The sequence below is a fragment of the Manacus vitellinus genome, unplaced genomic scaffold (genome assembly GCF_001715985.3).
Source record: "Manacus vitellinus isolate BGI_N305 unplaced genomic scaffold, ASM171598v3 scaffold_27_pilon, whole genome shotgun sequence".
In the NCBI taxonomy this organism is placed as follows: domain Eukaryota; kingdom Metazoa; phylum Chordata; class Aves; order Passeriformes; family Pipridae; genus Manacus; species Manacus vitellinus.
In genome coordinates this window covers 9,948,081-9,971,486 of record NW_021940039.1, presented here as the reverse complement: position 1 = coordinate 9,971,486, position 23,406 = coordinate 9,948,081, and the positions used below count along the sequence as shown (strand labels likewise).

Genomic DNA, 23,406 nt, shown 5'->3' with positions numbered 1-23,406 from the left:
GTGTCCCACTGCCCTGGGGAGCCTGGTCAGTGCCCAACCACCCTCTGGGGGAAGAACCTTCTCCTGAGAATCCAACCTGGCCTGCCCTGACACAGCTCCAGCCATTCCCTGGGTCCTGTCCCTGCTCACAGGGCGCAGAGATCGGAGCTGCCCCTCATGAAGAAGGCGCAGCCCCCTGATGTCCCCCCTCAGCGTCCGTCCCCCATCTCCGGGCTCGCACCAGGAGCGCGGGGCACCGCGGGGGCTCCGGGCCGGGGGTCTCTCCCTCAGGCGGGGCCGACGCCCCCTCCCCATGATGTCAGGGCACGGAGGAGGCGCCGCCGGCCAAATATAGCGGCGCTTCCTGGGCGGTGGGGCGGGCTCGTCCCTTCTCTCCTCCTTCCCTCCCTCCGTGCCTCCTCCCCTGCCTCCTGCCGCAGTCAATGGGCCGGCAGCGGCCGCGGCGGAGCGCAGGGCCGGCGGGCCGGCGGGGCGGGGGGCGGCATGGCGGGGCGCTGAGGCGTGCGGCTGGAGGCGGTGCGGCGGCGGCGAGGGCGCGCCCCGCATGGGCAGCCGCGGGGCCCGGCGATGAGCGCTCCCCGGCCGCTCCCGCTCCCCCCCGCGCGAATATGGCACAGCCGTGTCCAAAAGGAAGACGCTGAGGACGAGGCCATGTCGTCCGTGGCGGCCAAAGTGAGGTGGTGCCCTCGGGGGGGTCCCCGCGGTGCCGGACCCCGCGCTCCCCGGCCGCCCCGGGGCTCTGCGGGCTGCGGGGGACTTCGAGAGCCTCAGGGGCCGACCGAGGCACCGGCTGCGGGCACGATCGGGTTTTGTCCCCCGGGGCCATCGCGCGGGTTGTGGGAATGGCAGCCCTGCCGGTGGGTCCCCCTCGCTGGCTGCCCCGAGCCCCCCAGAACCCGCCGCGCTCCGGCGGTGACTCCGCTCCCGCTGCGCCCGGCGCTCCCTCAGCCTCGGAGAGGTGACTTCTCTCAGAGGTGTCCCCGCCACCGGCCCGGCGACAGCGCCCGCAGGTTTTATTTGCTGGGGTGGCAAGGAGCGTGGATTTGTTAGGGATGTGTCTTTCTGGTCTCCGGGAGCTGGGAGCGTGGTCACTTCGCTCGGTGGGTTCTCCTCGGCTGAAATGCCGTCTGCGTGTCCGAGGGCAAAGTCAGCAGCTTCCTTTTCACTTTGAATGGGAAAACTGTCGTGTGAAAACCTGCACCCACCTCGTCTGCCCTCTCCGGCAGCGTCCCAAGCCACTGCATGGACCAGTTAAAGGATTTGGGTTCTGTATTGTGCCTGTTCTGCTTTTATATTGCTTGTCCTACAGTGTAGCGTTTCGCTCGCCGACTAGTCCCACTGCTTTTCAGTATCAAACATCCTAGAAAATATATTTGCTGCTTGAATTTATTGGGGTTTAGAAAGCTGTCAGAGATGAGGTTTGCTACAGTGCCCAGGTAGGTGGAGAGGACCCTTCTCCCACGCTGCAGTGCCAGTGGCACGGAAATTATCCGGCAACTATCTGGGGGCATTGGCGCAGCTTTTTAGCTGCTCCTACAGCACAGCTGTGCCAAGAGGTAGGTCTGTCGCTGTCGCTGCTACATCTAGACCAGCTCCTTGCTGCTGGGAAAAAAATGGGGAGAAATAAACTTTTTGGCTGCATTATGTAACACCTTCTTTGTGTCAGACAGAAGAATTGCATTAGAATAACCTGGAGTCATGTGTAGGACGCGATCCGTGTTGCTGAGAGATCTCAGTCACCTCTCCATGTAACTCAGCATTATGGCATCTCTGCTGTGCCGGGAGGAAAGAGAAGTCTTATGGCTTGAAGGGAAGAAGATTCAGAGCTGTCTGTATATTGCCATCTGTTTGAGTTGTAAAGAAATCCATCCTTCAAAGTCTGGAGTGTCTCTTAGAGAAAGCTCCCCGGGCAGAGCCTGCAACTTTTCCCCGTGTCTTGGTGCACTCTGCCCATAAACCAGTAATGGAAATGTGGGTGCTTTCAGTGGCATCCAGAGATTTGGAAGTGGGATTCTTTTTGGTGATGTCAGCCAGGTGGATGTGCAGAAATGACATGTGAAGCACCATAACTGCTGTGATGGGGTTCTGGGATTGGGATTTAGACAGTCACACAAACAACATATTCGGTAATTGGTAAGATTTCAAGTGGTTGTGTGGGTGTTTGGGAGCGACTAATGTGTTTTGAACATAATGACTTGTTAGCCTACACCAAGGTGGGCAGATGCTACTCGGGTAGTATCAATTGTGTGGAGACTGGGAGGTGCCTCTGGGGTTCTGGTTTGCTACATACCTGCTATAACTACTGACAAGCTGCAGGTACAGTTATGTGGGAGTTCTGAGGAGTCTCTTGCTGGTGTGAATTGAGGTGGCTTGACTAAGAAAGTTAGCTGGACTTGGGCTGGGGAACATAAAGTCCTTGAGCAGTGTCTGGTCACGTAGACCATGGCATAGGACAGATGTTTTTATGTGTCTCCCTGTTGGTGCCCTGTGCTAGAAATGCCTAATCCAAAAAGCCTTAGAGGAGGGCAGAGAACTTGCTGAGGGGCTCCCTGCAGTGCCTCTTTGCATGGAGAAGGTGCTGTCCACGTGCCTCCATCCTGCCCCTCCATGCACAGCTCAGCCCCTGCCTCCTGTGGGCTCTGCCACCCTTAGAACGTTCACTCTGGTGAGGACCCACCTGCTGAAAGGTTTCCTCCAGGCTTCCCAGAGCACATCACACACAGCCCCTCTGCTCTGCCCTGGATCCTCCTCCATGTACCCCATGTGTCCTTATCTACAGCAAAGACTCTGCAGGACACTGGATAAGGCTACAGAGACTGTTCTGTCCATCCCACGAGGGCTGGGGACTTGGGTCACCTGTATGGTAGCACTGCTGCAATGATTAGGTGCCCTGTGGGTATAGGCAGCTGTAGAGTCCTGCTCCTGTGCTGCAGAAAGAGATGCCCTGGGATTTTTTCTCTGTATCTCCTGAGCTCTGCCCCGTTCATATTTCTCACAACTTTTTCTTTGGAGAGAAAAATCATCTCCTGAATTTCGCTGCAAGTCCAAGGGCCACTGATGTGTATTTATTTTGAATGGATGGAGTCTGTGTGCACACTTGACTCTCACTGAGCAAGGGGCATGGGTTGTTTGCTGGCATGAGTAATGAGATCTGAGCAGAAGGTGCAGGCTCCCCAGATTCTTAAATGAAAACCTCTGCAGAGCAACTCAGGGAAGTCTCCTGTCCCAGGAGAATTAATTAAGCTCCACACAGCTTGTTGTGTACCAGGTCGTTGAAACAACTTCTTACAAACTAAGGACAGTGTTGCTCTGTGCCAGTGTTGTGGGGAACATCCCCAGTGCTGCTGGCTTGGCCCTCTGTAGTCGTGCTCTCCCGAGGGAGTTGCAGTGACCTGCGCCGATTCCGTGCACACACCCTGGCAGTGGCTGTGCTTGGAGCTGCTGCTCTGATCTCATCTGAAGTGCTGGGCTGTGAGATCTCCCTGTCAGACTGTCTCCTCCCTGTGAGTGCATTTATTGCCCTGTGTGCAGCTCCTGGGGCCCAAGTGCTGAAGGCAGGGATGACGCAGTCGTCCTTGAGCCATGACCTTGGTGCTGCCCCTCCGCTGACGGTGCCGGGGCTGCTGCGCCTTGGGCTCCTGCACGTTCCCCTCAGGGCCAGGGGTGTCTGACCCATGCTCCTTGGCTTCCCCAGCACACTTCCAAGGGTGCACATGAACCCTTAGAAATGGGTTTTCTTTGCCCTTGCTGCCTTGGCACCTACAGGAAAACACTGGTACCCCAAAAGGGGCAGTAAAGGAAGTCTTTCCCTACAGCTCTGCTTTGTATTGTGCTGCTCTTTGGGAGAGCGTGACAGTGCGAGCAAACAGATGTGAGGCTCTTGCTGGGTGTTCCAGAACCATCTCTCCTTGCTGTAGTTAGCACAGGAAATATTTGAGTTGAGAGTGTGGTTCATCTTTGCCCAATTTCAGGACTTTGCCATCTAGTCCAAGATACCCCAAAAAGAGATAAGGATTTGGTCTCCCTCTCTACCGATTGGAGAGAGCTGGAGAATGGCTTTGAACACGGCATTCGTTGCTGTAAAGGGTAAGTTTTGCACTGACAAAATGCAGAGGTACTTGAACATGTTCCTTATCCCAGGTTTCTTGCTGTGTGAGAGATTTTTGGTTTAGATTGGGGGGTTCTTCTTGGAGTCTAGATTCTTTTTTCTGCCTGTGAATGTTCTGGTGAGTGGTATGAACTCTCTCATGCTTTGATTGCCTTTTTCTTTCAACTTCTTCCTGCTTTTCCTCTCTCCTCCTGTCCAAACTTCGTGACTAAATTACTCCAAGACTGTGGGGTCTTTGACTTTTCGATCCATTGCTGATGTCCAATTTCCCTTTCTTGAGACTGAGAATTTTAAAATTAAATTTTTCCAGCTCCCATCTCTTTACAAAGATATTTCAGAAAACTAATTTTCGTCAGGGTATTGTTACTATTAGGCTTAAATAACGTAGGTGTCAACAGTCTTTAATGACTGAGCTGTTAACTGTGGATATGCTGGAGGTGTTCCCTTCTCTGCCTGGTGACAAGAGCAGGATTGCTGCTGTAGGAGGACGTAGGTCCTGATGATGCAGGAGGTCTCTTGTCTCCTGTTTGCCTGAGATGCAGCACTGTCAGGTGCTGTCACAACAGATTCCTGCTGCAACCGCTCTGGGCATTATTTCTGAAGGAGCACAAGAAGGTGGTGGGTGTTCTTTATTTTTTCCATGTAATACTTCTGAACAGTCCAGGTTTTGCTTAGCTTGCTGCTGTGCTCTCAGTGGAGTTATCTGAGGTCTTTCCTGTCTCTCTGAGTGTTTCAATCCACATTTCTTCGCTCAGTTCAGTGTCAGTTTGGTGGATTGCATAAATTTACGTGCACCAGTTTCTCATAGCTGCTAGTGTGCATCAAGGCCCCTTTTATCCTGCTGATGTGATTATTTCAGAGACATGAAGGCTATTTTATGCTTATCACATTGTAATTGAGATCTTTGTTATTTGGTGGCTTCGCTCCTTCTAGCAAATCTCTGTCTAGCCTGTCTGCGCTTCTCCGCAGTTCTGGTCCAGACCTGAGTCCAGCTCTGACATCTGATGCACAGTGAGTACTGAAAAATGCCCCCCAAAGGGCAGCTGCCTTTGCTGCCTGTGTTGTGCTGCCCCATCCCACCCTCCTCACTCCTGAAGCCGTTCTGCTGGAATGCTGGAGGAGAGGCTCCTGATTTCTGGAGCCGTGGCAGGCTGGTCTGTGCTGCTTACACTGGGCAGCACAGCGTGCTAGAGCTGAGGTCCCTGGTCCATGTCCTTCTGTTAAATCAAGCTGTGCTGACTGCGTAACATGCAGGGCTGATCTGCCACTAAAATGATAACCTCTCTCCAGATGAGTCAGGGCTAAACTTGTCATGTCATCAGCTGATCACCTCTCAGTACTACCTGCTCATTTGTATGCAGCTTTGGCAGTGTCACACACTCAGGGTTATAGCTCACCAGCCCGTGCAGCTCTAAGGCACCTTGTACCTCATCTCATTTATGTGAAAAAAGTTATCTTTTTCATCCCTTGCCAGTTAAATTATCCCAAAGTGTCTCTGCTCAGAGCCCAGTTGAAGAGTTTTGTGTGATGGTGTCATGAGGCTTGAACTCCATGGCTGGTGATAGTGGAGGCAAAGCTGAGCTGAGAGAAAAGTCTGATTGTGTAACTTGTGGCAATAGAGAGTGTAGATTAAAGGGATAGAAAAGAATGGGATGGCTAGAGCAGCTACCATCTGTTTGAATTTTGCTCTGGCTTTATTTTGATGAAGCCAGTGGGTAGCCAAGGAGAGGGGGAAACGGCACGGTAACAATATGGGCAGGTGCTGGTAAACTGGGGTGGCTGTGAGCACAGGGAGGGCAGAGAAGGAACACAAAAGGCTTGGCAAGGGGAAAACAGGCATAAGGAGCCATCAGCATGGCCATCAGAGTCCCCTTGGCAAAGGGCACGTGCAGACATCAGTGGGAGATCAGCTGAGGCACAGCCAAGGAGGAGCCGATGGCACTTGGAAAGCAGGGATGTAGAAGGGAACCACTGAGATAATAGGCAAAATAATTAGCCTGAAGTTTGCAGTGTAATTGGCTGGAAACCCCCCGTTGCACATTGTGCTGTGCAGGCGTCACTGCTGTGTTTGCTGTCACGAGAGAGCTGTGACCGTGTGACCATGTTTGTTTGCTCTTGGCTTGGCCTGTGGGGTCTGAGAGCTGTGGGGGTGGAAAGGCAGGGACAGAACTGCAGGTTCAGCCTGGGCAGGGCAGCAGGGCTTTGGAGCAGCCCTGTGCTCCTCCACTGTGCTTCTGTCCTGCACGAGAGGTCTGGGTATTGCCTGTTCCCTGGGAGCTCTGGCACTTGGGATTGCACCCTCCTACCTTGTGTGCTTGGGGAGACAGGACAGTGAGGTTAGAGACACTGCAGCACCTCTCTGCTTGGGCTCCTACTTTGAGTGATGTTATTTTCACTATGGCAAGCATGGAAAGCATTTCACCATGGAGGGTGGCATCACTTCTCTCTGGCTCTGTGTTAGCCAGTTTTCAGTCTGGGTCTTAGGAAGTGTTTGGTACTAGTTTTTTAAGCCTGCATTGGTTCAGGTTTTCAGAGCGACAAATCAGCTTCAGGCATTGGCAGAGAGATGAATGGAGAGAATGATAGATGATCTTGGAGCTCTTGGAGCTTTTGAACTAGTTACAGACTACATTTTATCATCATATTTCACCATTTTTTGTGTGAATCACCGTGTTCTCTCACTGATAAATTATTACCTGAGAACTTGCTCGTTGTTGTTTTATCTACACGGAATAACTGCTGATGCAAAAGAGAAGCTTCAGAGTCTTTCCCCAGGGTGCAAGTGCTCCATTTGTGAATGGTGTTGGTGATGCCTTGCAAGGACAGACATTTCCTTGGGAAGCCTTGGAGTCCCAGAAGTCTTGGTGGAAGGGATCTTGGGAGTCTCGAGCCCAGGCATCTGCTCAAAGCTGGGCTGTTGCCAACGCTGTGCAAGATCAGCCGAGGCTTTGGCTGAGCTTTAACCACCTCTGACATGGAGTGCAGGAGTAGCTCAGGAATGCTCCTGCAGCTGCATATCCTGATGTTAGAATCACAGAATCATTTGGGTTGGAAATGACCTCTAAGATCGACGAGTCCAACCGCGAACCAAACGCTGCCACATCCACCACTAACCCACGTCCCCAAGTGCCACATCTGCATGTCTTTTAAATCCCTCCAGGGATGGTGGCTCAACCACTGCCCCAAAGTAGCCACATTCCAGCTCCCAACTCTGCATTTGTGTGTTGTCCTGGGCCCAAGTCCTGCTTTTTGCTCGGACAGAAAGGTTGGTGCAAGGAACGTCCATGAGGTGCTTTTCCTCCTGGATGGGTGAACCATGATGGTCGTCCCTCTGTTGTTTGCAGTGGGGATTGTGGGCTGATTGTACAGCTCCCCATGTGACAGAACCTCTGTGTGACCATCTCTGGGTGTGCTTAGGCACTGATGAAGACAGTTTGGGCAACTGCCACCCCAAGTGAGTGTCTAAAGGTACAGCCTGGGACTAGACAGGTGAGGATCCGGAAACAAGGAAAAGCTCAGCACTGGATGTTAGTCTGTAAAGATGCAGAAGCTTAAACCTTGCTTCTTGCACAGCTCCAGCTGTGCTGCTCCAAAGCATTTTGCATTTGGCTGTGCTGAAATTTAGTCCCAGGGAGATTAAATTACTCTTTCTTCATCGTTCGTATCGATCCCGTGTTGCTGGCTGAGGATGACAAATGGACTTCCCACTCCTTCCAGCCCAAGTTGTGCTGGGAGGTGTGTTGTAGCTTTGTTAATTTTTCCCCCTTGGGAGGAGGTGCATAACAGCAGTGGCTACACAAGTTGGGGTTGGCTGCTGCATGGGGTAGCAAAGCAGAAGGTTGTTTTGGAGGTCAAGGCCATTTTCCACTTAGATATTTAGTGTCCCTTAGGAGATTTTTGCAGCAGCTTGAATTGGAGAGGGATGTTGAGGTTGAGCACGTCTGAAGGAGGAGGACAGTGGATGTGATGCCTTAATATGGACAATCTTCCCTGTTGCAGCAAGTCTTGACTCCTTCCCAAGAGATGCTAGTGTGCTGGTGGACTCTGGGTCTGCTGGCTTGGCTTGGCTGGCCCAGGAGGTGGTGGCTGTTTCACCTCCCTCTTTGTGAGGCCCATGGGCAACTCAGCCTGATTGTGAGGCTGCAGACCTTGGAGAGATTGTTCTGCAAACCTAGGGAAAATGGATGGCTGGGGGAAAGCTGGCATTAGTACTGGCTCTCTTGAGTCACAGGTCTGTTGGGTACAGGAGAACAAGCACTGCAGCAGGACTGTATAAAAGCCCTGGCAATTGGAATCTGGAGATTACTGTATTCCAGGGAATGCGTGCCTTGACCAAGGATTCCTTTCCTGTGTAGGTTGCAAGCAGAGAGCTTTTCCCTGGTTGGAATATTCATAGGTTTGCTCTCTTACGTAGGCCAAGATGTGTTATAAGGGTTGAGCTCCCCCTGCTTCGTTGGTTCTTAATATATTCCAGTAAAATCTCGGTCATCCACGGGACCTCAATCCATCAGAGAACCAGGAACTGCTTTTTGGGGTAGTTGTGGGTGTCTCTCAAATAAGCTTCTCCAGTAATCCAATCACTGAGAACTTGGGGTGAAGGTGGTTAAAACGAGCATTAGCATTCATGTCTAAGCTGTTACAGCTCACGGGTGGGAGCACTCAGGACCTGAGTAGGAGGTTGGAGAGGTGGTTGGCACTGGGGTGGAGATACCTCCTCCTCTGAGCTGCCAGGAGGGGGTTGAAGACAGTGAGCGAGTTCCTGTGTGCATCAGAGAAACGAGGCCAAATTTATTGCAGGTGCATTTCAATTTTAGTTTTCAGTTTTAACAGAGAAGGTAAAGACTAATGTAGTCCTGGACTTCCAGTCCAGCTCTGTTTTCCCTCTTTGGCCAGGGGAACACTGTGTAACCAGGAAGCCCTCAGTGCTATGGCAGCATGTTTGCACTGGTGTCACCTGGGGCTGAGGGATGACAGCTGCAGGAACACAGCAGTCTGTTGCTATTGAACTGTGCCTTCTTTCCTTGGCCTTTAACCACTGCCCATCTCTGTTTCTCTCCTTTGCTGTGACACAGAGCGGCGAGGGCTTTCGGAGAATATCTCTCACAAAACCACCCCGAGGGCAGAAACGGCTCAGGTAAGAGAACTGATGTGCCTTGTTTGTGTCCATCTGTGGGCATGCACCTATTGCTTGAGAGCCCTAAATTGAAAGTGCATTTATTTGTCATGAAGGGTTGGTGGGAGATCTCGGCAGGAGAAAAGGCAGTTTGGTGACTCAGTGCTGGGTGGGCTGTAGGGACAAGTTCACTTTCAGTGTGGTAAAGGCACCCCTGGAGCTGATGTCCCTGGGAGAAGCTTCAGCAGGGAAGTGACAGCACTGCACAAGGCTTCTGCACTGCTTTGTCACTCCTGGGTCTTGCTTTCACTGGGGACTAAAATGAGTTTTAGTGTGTTCACTGGTGTGCTTAGTGTGTGTGCAGCAATCTGTCCTTGATGGCAAAGGTAACAGCTGGATTTATTCCCAGGGTTTGCTTCCACAGGGGTTAAACTGAGATTTGCCTAGTTGAGGGCATCAGCATGTGCCAGTTAATGTGTCAGAATTTTAGATGCAAGGTATTGTCCCCATCAGCTTATGATGAGTTCTGCTTGATGGGCAAGAGAGCACAAGAGAAACTCACTCCACTTCTAGCAGGGCTCTGTCTTCTCTGTGAGGAAAGAAAATATTCTGCAGACAATACATTCACTAAAAAATCTATAGAAAATCTTGTGGAATCCACAGAAAATCCTATGTGAATTAGTAGCAGATTGTTCTGTAATGTTGAACTGTTTTGCAGGGGATAAAGTTATTAAATAGAATGTGGTGTTATCATTTTAGGTAATTTCTGTGTGTGTTTAAACCTCTTGCTAAAAGAGCAAGCCCAGTCACACTAGTCTTTGGCAGCCAGCTGAATGAGTCCCTGCCTTTTTTCTTGGATCTCTTCTAATGACCTTCAAGTTGTCCTTGGCTGAGTTGTGCTAACACTGTGAATGGAAGGGCTCTAAAACAACATACTGCAATTTTCTTGGATGTTTTTCAGGCATGAGGAGCTCCAGTGACACTTTACTTACAATATTTGGTCTAAGAACAGCCCGTGGTGGTAGGAAGGGAAGGGTGGGGAAAGGCTGGGGTTTGGTGCAGCTGAGATGAAGTGTCTGTGAGGCAGAGGAGGAAGAGAGGGTTGGGCAGACTGTTCAGAGACAGGCTGGCAGGAGCTTCCCAAGGTGGCAAAACCATCCTTCCATCGTGGCCATTTTTGCAGCTGTTCCTGTCAGCTGGAGTCTTTGCTGGTCCTTTTTTGCAGCCCCCCAGCCCAGTTTCCAACAGGGAGAAGTGTTGGCTCCTGCTCCCTCTGTAATGCCCTCACAGCACCTGTGGGGTCACGTTCAGGCCAGGCAGGGAACCTGATGGAGACAAGGGGGAATTGCAGATCTGTTCAGGTGCCTGAGGGCTGGGGAGCTCTGCTCAGGTCCAAGGAGCAGGAGCCTCTCTGCACTTACAGAGCTGTCGTTTACTCAGCCTTAGGGGTGCTCCTGGTTGCTTGTTCCTCATGGACTGTGGGTAAGGAGAACATGGAAATGGAGCTGATGTGACTCCTGGATAATGTGTTGGGCTCCCCAGAGCAGCACTTCAGCCCTCTCTGTGCTTGTTACACATCCCTAAGCTCTCCAGGGAAGCCTTTTCACCCACTGCCCCTTGGTGTGTCAAGCTTGAGATTGTCTTGAATCCAAGTGAATTTAGTTGCCACAGGCAAGAATCAAGCTGTGAGAGGTACACATGGAAATACCACAATACTTATGGGATCCTCAAGTACTCACTTGGAAATAAAAAAATTCCCTAGAAATTACTCTATAAATTCTAAAGAAGGGGAGGAGGGAGAATCGTCATTTTTAAGTCATCTTCTGAAATTCTGCAGTGTATAATTTAACAGAGTCTGTAACACTTCTGTATAAATAACCATGGTAGGAAGGTTGCTATCCTATAAAATATGTTGAGAGTAGGAAATTTGGCTCCCTTTTATTCATCCCACTAGTCCAATCCCAGGGAAGTCATGTCTTTGCTTCCTGCAGAAATTCTGTCACAGGATCACAGTGCAAGTTTCTGAAGGCTTCACCTTTGGCTGGGCAGAGTGGTGGAGCTGTAGGATCAGCTGTCTGTTGTGCTTTTTGAGGAGCAGGAAGGTGGCAGAGCCATCAGTGGGACAGTGAAGGCTTAAATGGAGAAGGGAAGGGCAGGATCCTCCTCTTCTGTGCATCTGGGAGCTTGAACCCTCCTCTCTCCCTGCAGAGGGCAATCCTCATGGAGAAAATGGAGTGGGTGTGTCTCTTTGGGCTGTCAGTTCTTTTGCTGCTTTACCTGTTAATTCAGCCCCAGGAGACCCACCTGGGGGGAGATGGCAGGTGTGCAGATGCTGCCCCAACTTGCTCTAGTTCTGCTACATTTTGTTCTCTGAGGATTGTCCATTTTGGTCTAACTTTTTTCATCTTCAGAGTCCCTTGACTCCAAGGAAAGGAAACGGTCTAGTGGCTTTTGTATCCCTCATAAGATCATGTTCTACAACTGATCAAGGAGCTTGTTCTTCAGGGGTAACTTTTACACCCCAGAGTCTGTTTGTGGTGGCTCCTCTGGAGAGCTTGTGTGGCAGAATGTCTCTGAGAAATCAGGGAGTGGCAATGAAGAACTGCAGAGGGACTGTGTGTCAGCAGGACGGGCCAGCTGCCACAGCCAGGCATTGTAACCAAGGCTGAGTTATGTGCAAGGCTTTTTTACCTTCTGTTTTCAATACAGTTGCAGTCAGTGTGTGCTCTCTCTGCTTGCTGGGGCAGTGGGTGTGGGATGAACAGCAGCAGGAGGTAGAGAGGTACTGTGGGGTGACATGGAGTGGGAAAAGGAGAGGGAGAACGTTTGTTGTTGGTTGTAACTTCTGATTCTTCCTGATGGGAGGCCCGGGAACTTCATGGCTCACAAATGTTGTGTGACTATCCATGTGCAACTCTTCAGTGTCTCACTCTGGAGGAGGTTTTTCCAGGTGACTGGGGAGGTACATTTACCTCTCCTCTTGCTCGGAGGTTACAGAAGGGATGATGGCAACACAGAGTTTTCTTTCCTTTATTTCCCTTTTGGAACAGGGCATTTGCCTGGTGATGGGTTACAAGTACTGACATAGGATGAAAAAATTCTCCCTTTGGGCTCACTGAGACTTTCCCCCCTGATCCTTAAGCTATTTTGAGGAATTAGAAAAAAAAAGGGAGTGTTGGACTCTGCTGCAGGTGACAGGACATGGATCTGGTGAGGGAGCTGGTGCTGAGGAGGTGATGGATCTCCTTCTCTCTTCCTGCCTCTGTTCATTGCTGGCTTATTCATGCAGGCTGGAGGTCTGGGAGGGTTCCCACGAGGAACACTCTCCCGTGTTCAGTGTTCACTCTGACTGCAGGGCTGTTGCCAGAGTCCTTGCTGACTTTTGTATCTTTCTGGTACCTTCCAAAGACTTTCCATCTTGTCTGAGGCATGGTTTTAGTGTAGGAGAAAAGGACTGAAATATTGTGCAAGTGTAAAAAGGCTGCAGAGAACAAAGCACAGAAAAAATAACCTCTCAAAGTGTCACCAGAGCTCATGGAATTTTGGACAGTTCCTTTCTCCCAGCTTAGATGTCAGAGGCCCCACGCTGAGATAATGTTTTAGATTTTGTTATCTCCATGTACTGACACTGTGAGAGGAAAAGGTAGCCAGGGCAGTGACATTAAAAAGGACAGCAAGCAGAGCCTTTGAGAAGCTGCCTCCTGCCTGGGGAAGCAGTGATGCATGCCAGTGAGCTGGGAGCCAGACACAGTGATCCTTTGAGGAAAGAGAGGGAGCTGTGTGGGTTGTTTTCCTGTTACTTTTTTATCAGGCAGTTTCTGTTTTGCTCAGTGGGGTTGTTGGGAGGGAGCTGCTGCTGCTGGAGTGCAGGGCTGTGGGATGCAGCTGTGGGATGCATCTCTGGGCTGCCCTGGGATTGACTGCTCTGGGCAGGATGAGCGGGAAAGGTTCTGGAAGCAAGAGAAAGGGAGAGATCCCAGTAGATATAAGGTGTGGTTTGTGCTGCCACTGCTACCTTGCAGGTTTTGACCCAAATTTGATGTGATTCTTGCAACAGCAGCTTGACTACTGCTTTGCATCAGTGCAAACCAAAGGAGTGTTTACCTGAAACTGGAAGACACTTCTTTTTAAGCTCAAAAAAGATCATCTTCACGTCTTTCCTTTGGTTTTGCATGGTGTTTCAGTCATCAGTGCAATGTGTAAGGAGAAGAGGGCACTTGTGAGCCAAATGGCAGTGGGGAGGGGTGGCAGGAACAAAACATGTTTACCCCTGTCCCAGGTGCAGAGCCTGCACTGGATCAACCCACTGTGTTTGCAGCCTGGGCTTTGGCTGCCTCTGAAGAGGCTGGGAGTGTGTGTGGAGGAGCAGCCACACACAGAGGAGCTTCCTGACACTGCCAGAACTGGCCTGGGGCTGGAGAAACCTCGAAGTGAGGCCTTACAGGTGCTTCAGGGTAAAGCAACCTGCAAGCTGTGCTTTTTGTGCCTCTGTGAAGTCAAGCTGGAGCTGTGCAGTGCTCTGAGGGACCTGCAGTTTGGCAGTGGTCAGACTGTGGAGCTGCCAGTGGAGCCTGGTGCAGGGTGAGCACCAAGGAGGCCTTTTTCTCTAGAGGGTGTTTGCCCTGTCCCCAGGATGGACCAGCAATGCACCTGGCCCTGCTCCCAGTGTGTCCCTGTGCTGATGAGGTGGAGGTGGCCTTGAGCAGTGGAGGTGACCTTTCTAGAAACAGAGGGGGCTGTAGGTGGCCTGAGCTCAGGACAGAGCAGGGATGTGAAATCTCATCTCTGTGGCTTTCAGGCCACTTCCAGCATAAGCTGGAGCAATTATGGTGTGGGTGTATCCTGAAATTTGCCATGGAATATGTTGTTGGCTTATAAAGGGAGTGAAAGCATAGGTCACAGTGTTGCCATGGAGATGCTGAGGCCAGTGATGGAGCTGCCACTTGCTCCTTTGGGTCGTGTCTCACAGGAACAATTTCATCTGTTCACATTAATGTTAGAGGCCAGACTAAAAGGTTACTCACCTATGAGACACTGTGTCAATACTATCTGGAGTTTGTTTGTTTTCTAGCCCATTTGAGCACAGAAGACTAATTGGAACCATTTTGTCATAGCTAAGTGACCTTGTGGTTTCTCAGAGCAGCTCCCTTACAGAAGCAGCCCTTGCCTCTTCCCTGTGGCTTTGCAGGGAAGTGTGTGACATTCCTTCCTTGGGAGCAGTGGGGTTGTGGTGCCCAGTAAAGTCACAGCAGGGCTGTGGTCAGGATTTGGGTAACCCACAGTGAACATTGTGCACATCGTTGTGCACAGCTCAAGAAAGACAAGGAGCTACTGGAGAGGGTCCAGCAGAGGCCACAAAGATATGAGGGGTTTGGAGCATCTCTCATATGAGGAGAGACTGCAGGAGCTGGGCCTGGCTAGTCTAGAGAAGAGAAGGCTCAAATGGGATCTCATCAATCCATACAAATATCTCTAAGGCAGGTGCCAAGAGGATGGTGCCAGACACTGTTCAGTGGTGCCCAGTGACAGGACAAGAGCAATGGCCATAAACTAAAACACAACTAAAACACCTCATTATGAGGAAGAACTTCTTTCCATGGAGGGTGGCAGAGCAATGGAACAGCTGCCCAGGGAGGGCGTGGAGTCTCCCTCTCTGGAGACATCCCAAACCCACCTGGATGTGTTCCTGTGTCACCTGCTCCAGGTGACTCTGCCTTGGCAGGGGGTTGGACTGGATGATCTCCAGAGGTCCCTTCCAGCCCCAGCTATTCTGTGATTCAGTGAATCTGTTTACTCACTTGACTCTGAAGCTCCTGCACAGCTGAAATGCCACTGTGACCTTTTTTTCTTAATTGTCGTGTCTCCATTTTTAGATTCCTGCCTTGTGCTTCAATATTTTGAACAAATTTCCCATTTTTTCCCATGCCTGTTTCTTGGCTACATCTCAGCCCTGAGCCCAGCAAAGTGGGCTGCTGGGGGGTCCTGCTGGGGTACAGCAGCTTTGGGAAGGACTTGGTGGGAAGCTCTGCATTAGGGCTCTGATGAGGGAGAGGAGGAGCACACCCAGGGCTCAGGGACAGGCAGGGGGGAGGTCTCAGTACTGAGACTGCAAGAGAGACTGCTCAGCTGTGCAGTTCAAATAGTTTTTATGGTTTTGCAGTGCCAGAGCACCTCTCTGCTCTCCTCACTGATCACCTGGACTCCTCCTGGTGTAAGATAAAACCAGCATTAACTTCATTCCTACTCCTGTGAGCAATGCTGCAAGGCCATGAACTGCACACCCAAAATCTCTCCATTCAGTGGCCAAGTCAGTTCTTTCTTTTAAAATTGGTACCGTAAACATCAGGTCCAGAGAGATCCAGCTGAGGTGGAACAGGGAAGAGAGAACTCTCTCTCTGAAATTTATTTTGCTGAGATGACAGAGGTTCTTTTAATAGGGTTTATCTGGATTCCCCTTTGCCACTTTGCTTCTGATGCTGGAGCGGAAGCTTTAAATCCAAGGTGCTTTAATCATCAGTTTAGCTGCTAAATGCAGGAATAAATTTGGTGCTTCTGTCTGTGCCTTTTGGCTATGTTCTGCCTTGATTTATAAACTTCTCATCCCACGGGGTTACAAGGCAGTCTGCAGCAGAGGTGAGTTTGGCTCTGTGAGTTGTGGATGGGCAGCAGTCAGCTGGGGCTGATCCCAGCCTGTTCCCTGCTCTGCAGAAACGTGGGGACAGCGAAAGAAAAACAACCCAAGTCCTTTCACAGTTCCCTGGGTCAGAGCGAGTGCTCAGGTTAGAGTTACTGACTGAGAAAGGATGTATTGTAAGTATCTAATAAGGGTCTAATTATCGGGAACTACATGCACTGAAAATATGGATCCTCTCTTTTCCAAGACACTGCCAGTTACCCAGCACAGATTGTCACTGCTGTCGGTGCCTTTGGTGATACATGTGCCCTGTGGAGTGTGGTGGGCAGTGCTGTGTGGAAGGTAAAGAAAGAAATGTCAGACAGGAGCAAGTGAGGCCAAAAAGACGTGTGTTCAAGTAAATGACAAGGGGGGTGAGAAGTGGGTTGGCCCTCAGGACTGGACTGTCAAGCCCCTGGGCTCTGGACAGGCTGTGGGACTCGGCCCAGGTGGCAGGGAAGTGATGAAAATACCATTTGGATGTTTGGGCTCATGATCTACAGATCAAGCACGTTGGTCTCCTTCCCTTCATCTTGCTGTTAAGTATCTCAGGCACAACAAATCCACGGAGAGCAGAAATCTAGATGAAAAGGAACCTGATTTGTCTGGTCTCAAGTAGCTTTGCAGCTGTGTGAGACAAAGGTGTTGCTGCTGAAGGCAAGTGGGAGAGCAGGGGCATTCCCAGGCCAGGTTCACTGGAGTGGCTGGAGAGGAGGGAGCTGTGCCAGGAGTCCCAAGTCACGCTGGCCTGGGCTGCTGTGGCAGCTGGATGGAGCAGCTGGGAGTGGGAGAAGTGACAAGAGCAATGTGACAATGAGATGAGGGGAGCAGCAGTCACCAGGCACAGGGTGTTAACAGCAGCCTGCTGCAGCTGACTCCCAGTCACTGCTGAACTCCCCTTGGTGTCCCTCTGTCTCACCACTCAACATCCCTGTGGCTCAGATCTAATTCAGCATTGATTCCTGGACCAGCCTGACTTCTTTCTTATCAGAAGCAAACTATTAACCTAAAATGCCACAGTGGAGGCAGGTGGCACCTGCATCCAATTTGCTGCAAGCACAGAAAGGGTCACTGGTCACATCTTGGGGCTGCTTGTTTGTGTGACTTCATGTATATGAGTACACAGACTTGCTCCTGAAATGGTGCAGGTTCAGTTTTAGCAGCCAATAATTCACTATGGTGGTTATTTGAATCTCTTTTCCTTCCATACTGGCATTTTTCTGTAGATAAATTCCTTTTTAACGACAAGTCTGGAACAAAGCTTCACATTCCCTTTGCATATGAAGTTCTTTCTTCAGTGTGTAGTTACTGAAGGTGCTAAATTGAATGAAAATGAAGAATTATTCAATTGTTTCACAAAAAGAAAAACACATTGGTGTGCTGGCAGCCTTTTGTAGTGTAAATCATGAAAACTCCTACATAAGTACAAGTGAAAACACCTTGAGGAAGGGACAAGTAAGGTAGGAAGAAAGAATTGTCCTCGCATTTTGCATGCTAGATCAGACAGGTAGTTGATGTCAAATATATCTGGTCAAGAATTGTAATGCTGCCAGGATTTCAGTAAAAAATCTGACTTTTACATGAAACCAGTCGTGTCCCACTTGCATGTCTGTAAATTTTATGGGGCTGAACAGACCTCAGTGCTTATAAAACAGAGACTGGAATTGGTCTCTTTACACTTGTGATCATCACCATTTCCAGACATACTGTGCTTTGGGGGCTTCATTTTTCCATTTAGCCACAGACCCCAGAGCTCAGGAGTTCTTGGATCTCTGAATTGTGCTGCTGTCAGTGTGTGAGGGAAGGTGACACTCCTGTGTGTTTGCTCTGAGGAGGCTGTACATCTTCCATCCTAGTATTAATTTCAGGAGGAGCAGGGGCAGCTGTCAGCCACGATTCTGTGGTGGTTGAGAAATCTGAAGCGTCACTGTGCCCACACAGATTAGTAAGTTTGACAAGTTGAGATGAGTACTGAGAACTGGCCTTTGTTTTTAATTTTAAAAATGGTGTGCTTGGCACAATTAGCCAGCACAGATCTTGGCAGATCTCGGAGAGTCCTTTGGTGGTGTTTTCCCAAGACACACCCACTCTAGAGCACAGTTAGTCTTGGAACTGGAGAGGATCTCAGGTGCTAGAGAGCAGATCCCCAGACCTGCTGCCCTTTGAGGTGTGAAATGTGGTTGGAGAGGCTTTGGAGCCTGTGGACACCTTCTGCACTGGTTGGTCTGTGACACTGTATCCTGCAACTGGTAGGACTGGGTGGACAAGCTGCTGGTTTTTCCGCTGGAATGGCCCTTGTTGTCCATCAGGCTTTCCTCCTGGAGCAGGTGCTGATGTCCACACCTGCCTTTCCTATTTTACCTTTATTTGGTAAAGGCAGACCACTGCCTGCCTTTCCTATTTTACTTGGACAGTATTAGTGAGGTGCATGACTCCTCACTATGTCTGGACATGCATTTTTGACTTCATGTGAAGCCTGGAAAGACAGCATCAACCACAAGTTCAACAGGCACAGCTCTTTCTTTAGGACTCCTGCAGTGTCTCCTCCTGGTCAGCTCCAGTATCCAGAGGCTATGAGGTGTCACTAGGAGACAAATGAAATGAAGCCTGAGTTGTGTCAGCTTGAGCAGTCCTGACAGTCACTCCTTGAGCAGAGTGGCCAGAGACATATTTATCTCCTGGTGGTGCTGGAGGAAGTTGTGTCTCAAGCAGAAAAATGAGATAAGGGTGACACCCTGGACCAGCTCAGTTCTGGTCAGTCTCGGTTGCAAACACAGCAGGGGGAGAGGCCCTGGGCAACCTGAGCCCAGTCCAGGATGGATTTCAGATTCAAAATGTGACAGTCTGCAGCTTGGGAAGGCTCTTCTGAGAGGGTCACAGGAGCCCTTCAAAGGCAGCAGAATGTGGCAGCAGTGAAAGGCCCATGCCACACTCATACACCACCAGTCTTGTCCTGAGATAAGATTTCTTCCTCCTTCATCTCTTCATGGCCAGTATCAAGGCAGCCAAGCCTCAAACTGTGGCTGAGTTCTTCCAGGTCATGACTCAGTAGCTCCTTAAATATCTACTGAAGTGAAGGCTTGGGTTTTCCTTCTGTCTCTGTTTTAAGTGCTGCTGTCTGTGCTGGACACTAATGATTTCATTTTTGGGGGTAGTAGTCACATGAATAATGCATTCCCTGCTGAGCCTTTTTGCCAGTCCCCTATAGCTGCTTCCCATCTGAAGGGAAGTGTAAGAGGTAATTAACAGCCACTTGAAAAAGGATTAGCAGGTGGGTGGGAGCTACTGTTGGGTTCATGCATGGAATTGCCATGGAAATGCTGAGATTTCCTGGCACTTCATCCAGTGTGTGGGCTCCAAAGATAGTTACACTCATGGGTCTCTCTCCTTTCGATCTTCCTACCCTACAAAGGGAGTGGCTGTGTTTTCCTCCAGGACAGCTTCCACTTCCACAGGCTGTGCTGTCACTGTCTGCACACACAGTGGGTGCTGGCCAGGGGTGCTGTGGGGAGCAGGTGCTGTGCTGCACCTCTCAACTGAAGTCTTTCTGCATTTCTTTCATCTCACAGAATCATTGAATATCTGAGTTGGAAGGGACCCACAAGGGTCATTGAGTCCAACTCCCTGGCCCTGCACAGGACACCCCAACAATCCCACCCTGTCCCTGAGAGTGTTGTCCAAATGCTTCTTGAACTCAGATAGTGTTGATGCTGTGCCCACTGCCCTGGGGAGCCTGTTCAGTGCCCAACCACCCTCTGGGTGAAAATCCTTTACCTGAGATCCAACCTGACCCTGCCCTGATGCAGCTCCAGGCCGTTCCCTTGGGTCCTGTCACTGCTTACAGGGAGCAGAGATTGGAGCTGCCCCTCTGCTGCCCCTCAGGAGGATGTTGAAGACCCCAGTGAGGTCTCCCCTCAGTCTCCTCCAGCTGAACACCCCAAGTGCCCTCAGTGTCCTCCCCCAGCTTCAAATCAAGCCCCTTCCCCACCCTCGTTGCCTCCTTTGGACACTCTCTAATGGCTTCAGCTCTTCCTTCCATTGTGCCCCCCCAGACTGCCCCAATATTGCAGGGGAGGCCCCCCCAGGGCAGAGCAGAGCGGGACAAGCCCCTCCCTGGCCCGGCCGGCCATGCTGGGCCTGGTGCCCCCAGGACAGGCTTGGCCCTCCTGGCTGCCAGGGCACTGCTGACTCAGGGCCAAGTGGCCACCCACCAGGACCCCCAGGTGCCTTTCTGCAGCACTTCTCTCCAGCCTTTGGTTCCCCAGTCTGTACACACAGCCACGATCAGTACCTGCCCTGTTGGCAGAAAATCAGGAGGAAAAAAAACCAAACCCTTTCCCAGTGTTCTAAAAGAACTTGATGTGTAAAACAGAGTTTGGCACTTGGAGAGGTTTGTGCTGATCCTTGTCCTGCAGACTGTGACCAGCTCAGAACCTGCTGGAGCAGAAAGGGTTGCAGCTGAACCAGGGCTGTCTTGCATGGGAGCATTTTCAGGCTGTGCAATAAGACCTGCATTGGTGGCCACACATGCTTAAAATATTGGGCCTATTTGTGAGAAATGTCTCTCATTTCAGTGCCAGCTCTGGAGGTTTAGAAGGCAGCAGTGGGCACTCATTCATCTGAAACGGTTCCTGGGGGAACCTGCTGTATTTCTCTCCTTGCTCCCCTTTCTGCAGCAGTAGCAAAGAGCCTCGTGAATTTGAATTTGAATCTGGGGTGCTTTGGTTTTAAGGAGCACGTGCCTTTTGTTTCAGATCACCTGTTAGCAGACTCCTACATCGGGCAGGAGGACTCCCCTGAGCTGCAGCAGGCGGCGCAGAACAAGCGCCGGCTCTCGGTCATCTCGGACGGCAAGTTTGAGAGGAGCTTTGAGGAGCAGGCGGAGAAGATCCCGAGCGAGGCAGCCAAGCCCCGGGTGTACACGATCTCGGGGGAGAGGCCGATGCTGTCGGAGCAGGAGAACGGCAGCATGGAGCTGGTGGTGATGAAGGGGGCTGCCCAGGACGAGTGTCACCACGGCCACCACGGGCACGGCGCCGGCGGCTCCCACGGCGTCAGCAGGCACTGCAAGGCCTGGCCAGGCAGCCGCCAGGGCTCCAAGGAGTGCCCCAACTGCACCCGCCTGGCTGCCCCCTCCCAGCAATCCTTTGACCTGGAGCAGCACCCGCCCAGCGAGACTGGGTGGCACAGGAAGAGGCTGGAGAGGATGTACAGTGTCGACAGAGTGTCTGGTAAGTGAGGGGTGAGTGTTGGGTGCTGGAGGGACACAAAGGGTGACACCATCTGATCCCAGCACGGAGGGTTTGTTGCCGCATGTCTTGAGTTGGGCCCTGTAGCATTTCACTTTTGGCACCTTGCTGGTACTGTCACAGAATCCCAGAATATTCTGAGTTGGAAGGGACCCACAAGGATCAGCGAGTCCAACTCTCAGCCCTGCACAGGATCATCCCCAAGGGTCACACCCTGTGCCCCAGAGGATCAGCCAAACCCTCCTGGAGCTCTGGCAGCCTTGGGGCTGTGCCCACTGCCCTGGGGAGCCTGGTCAGTGCCCAACCACCCTCTGGGGGAAGAACCTTTTCCTGAGATCCAACCTGACCCTGCCCTGACACAGCTCCAGCCATTCCCTGGGTGCTGTCCCTGGTCCCCCTCAGAGCAGAGCTCAGTCCCTGCCCCTCCTCTGCCCCTCCCCAGGAAGCTGGAACTGCCATGAGCTCTCCCCTCAGTCTCCTCTTCTCCAGCTGAACACCCCAAGTGCCCTCAGTGTCCTCACATGGCTTCAAATCAAGGCCCTGCACCAGCATTCCTGGAAAGGGATTTTCAGAGAAGGAGTCTGAAATAAGCTGAGCTCAGCTAGGGGCCAGCTGTCCAAGCTCTGTTGTCTCTCCTTCCAGCTGGTGAGCAGCAGCTGACCTGGGTGGTTTTCATGACACCTTCGTGCAGCTCAGTGAGGGTGAGCTCTGTGGGCTCTCTTTCTGTGGAAGGAAGAGCAAGAGAGGAGGGGCTGTGTCTGAGTACCTTCATCCCTGCTCATCCCAGAGCAGGACTCTCTCTGTCTCATGTGGGGCAGGGGAAATCTTTGTCAATGTGCCACAGTGCTCTGTAGGACCCTCAGCTCAGGTTAAAGTGTTCTGCACTTTGGTGGGTCCCCCAGAATGCTCATCTGTGTGGCTGGAAGCATTTTAACGGGGTAACCCGTGTACTGCCACCTCATGGGCTTCCCATAAATTCAGCAGATAGCACAGTATTGAACTTTCTTCCTTGCTCACTATCCATTTGCTCAGTGTTCTCAGGGAATAGGGCTTGTAATTATTCAATTACATTAAAGAAATCCCTGGCTGTCTTTAAAAACTGAACCATTAATCAAATATATGTCACAGTCTGTGTGCTTTGAATTATAAACTAGTGCACAGTCCATCTTTGCCTGTATGTGGCTGGCAAAGAGTCTGACCTAATTTGTCTGATTTTTTCTGTAAACACACATCCAGGCTTTTAGAGCAGAGAGTCAAGCCAGGAAAGGTCCAGGTTTTCTCCTGGAGAAGAAATTGAGTATAAGGACTGTGGAGATCAAACTGTCCAGCTTTCCTGTGTTCATAGTTTCCTAGTAAATAACATAGTGATGTCTACTACAGGTAAGATCACCAAAGTTTGGGTTCTGGACCATACTTTCATGCTTAGATCCTTGAAATTATGTAACTAAATTAATATATGGCCTAAAACTGAAGAATAGTAGTGAAAAAATAGGTGATTATCAAATGTGCAGAACAACTACAGTCCCATGGAATCCTGTACATGGTTTTTAAGCATTATTCCCTCTGTTCCCTGGGATATTTTGGGCTTCACATCAGACACTGCATGTGCAAGTTTAGACTTTATTATTTTTATTGCTAAAGTGCAAGAAAAGGAATGATAAGAGTTTTTCTGTGTGGAAACCTTTTAGGGTTTTATGATCATATGTGTTTTCCTTGTTAAAAAGATGGCTCTGCATGTGGTGACAGAGCCAGAAAGCTTGTCTGAGGTCAAGAAAAGAAAGTATTTTTAGGAAAGTAGATCCCAACCCCAGGGACTTGGTCTCCTGGAGGTCAGGGTGCTGAGTTGACTTGGTTGCAGGCTCATGATGTGTACTGAATTAAGAAAAGGAAGATTTCCTGGCCTAGTGCTGGTGGGTTTGTGTTGAAAGCTCTCCTGATGTCGTGGTTTAACTCTGGCTTCAGCAGCTGCTCAGTCACTGCCCCGGTGGGGTGGGGAAGGGTGAAGGTGAGAAAACTTGTGGGCTGAGATAAAGACAGTTTGGGTAAAGCAAATGAAGCAAAAAAAGGAATTAATTCCCCATTCCCCATGGGCAGGGATGCTCAGTGATAACAAAACATCCCAGTATTATCAACACTGTTTTCAGAGAATCAGGGAATGGTTTGGGTTGGAAGGGACCTTAAAGCTCACCTAATTCCAACCCTGCCATGGGCAGGGACACCTTCCACCAGCCCAGGTTGCTCCAAGCCCCGTCCAGCCTGGCTG

General features: G+C 50.8%; 1 protein-coding gene across 1 annotated transcript in view; it reads left to right on the top strand.

Moving 5' to 3' along the window:
* The first annotated feature begins 551 nt into the window (after positions 1-551).
* NSMF (NMDA receptor synaptonuclear signaling and neuronal migration factor) overlaps positions 552-23,406 on the top strand; it is a 47,165-nt gene continuing 24,310 nt past the window's right edge. The window contains exons 1-3 of the mRNA XM_029960542.1: positions 552-677; positions 9,181-9,242; positions 20,649-21,125. Of these exons, the coding sequence (XP_029816402.1) occupies positions 568-677; positions 9,181-9,242; positions 20,649-21,125 (649 nt within the window). The 5' untranslated portion in view covers positions 552-567. The remainder of the gene's footprint in view (positions 678-9,180; positions 9,243-20,648; positions 21,126-23,406) is intronic.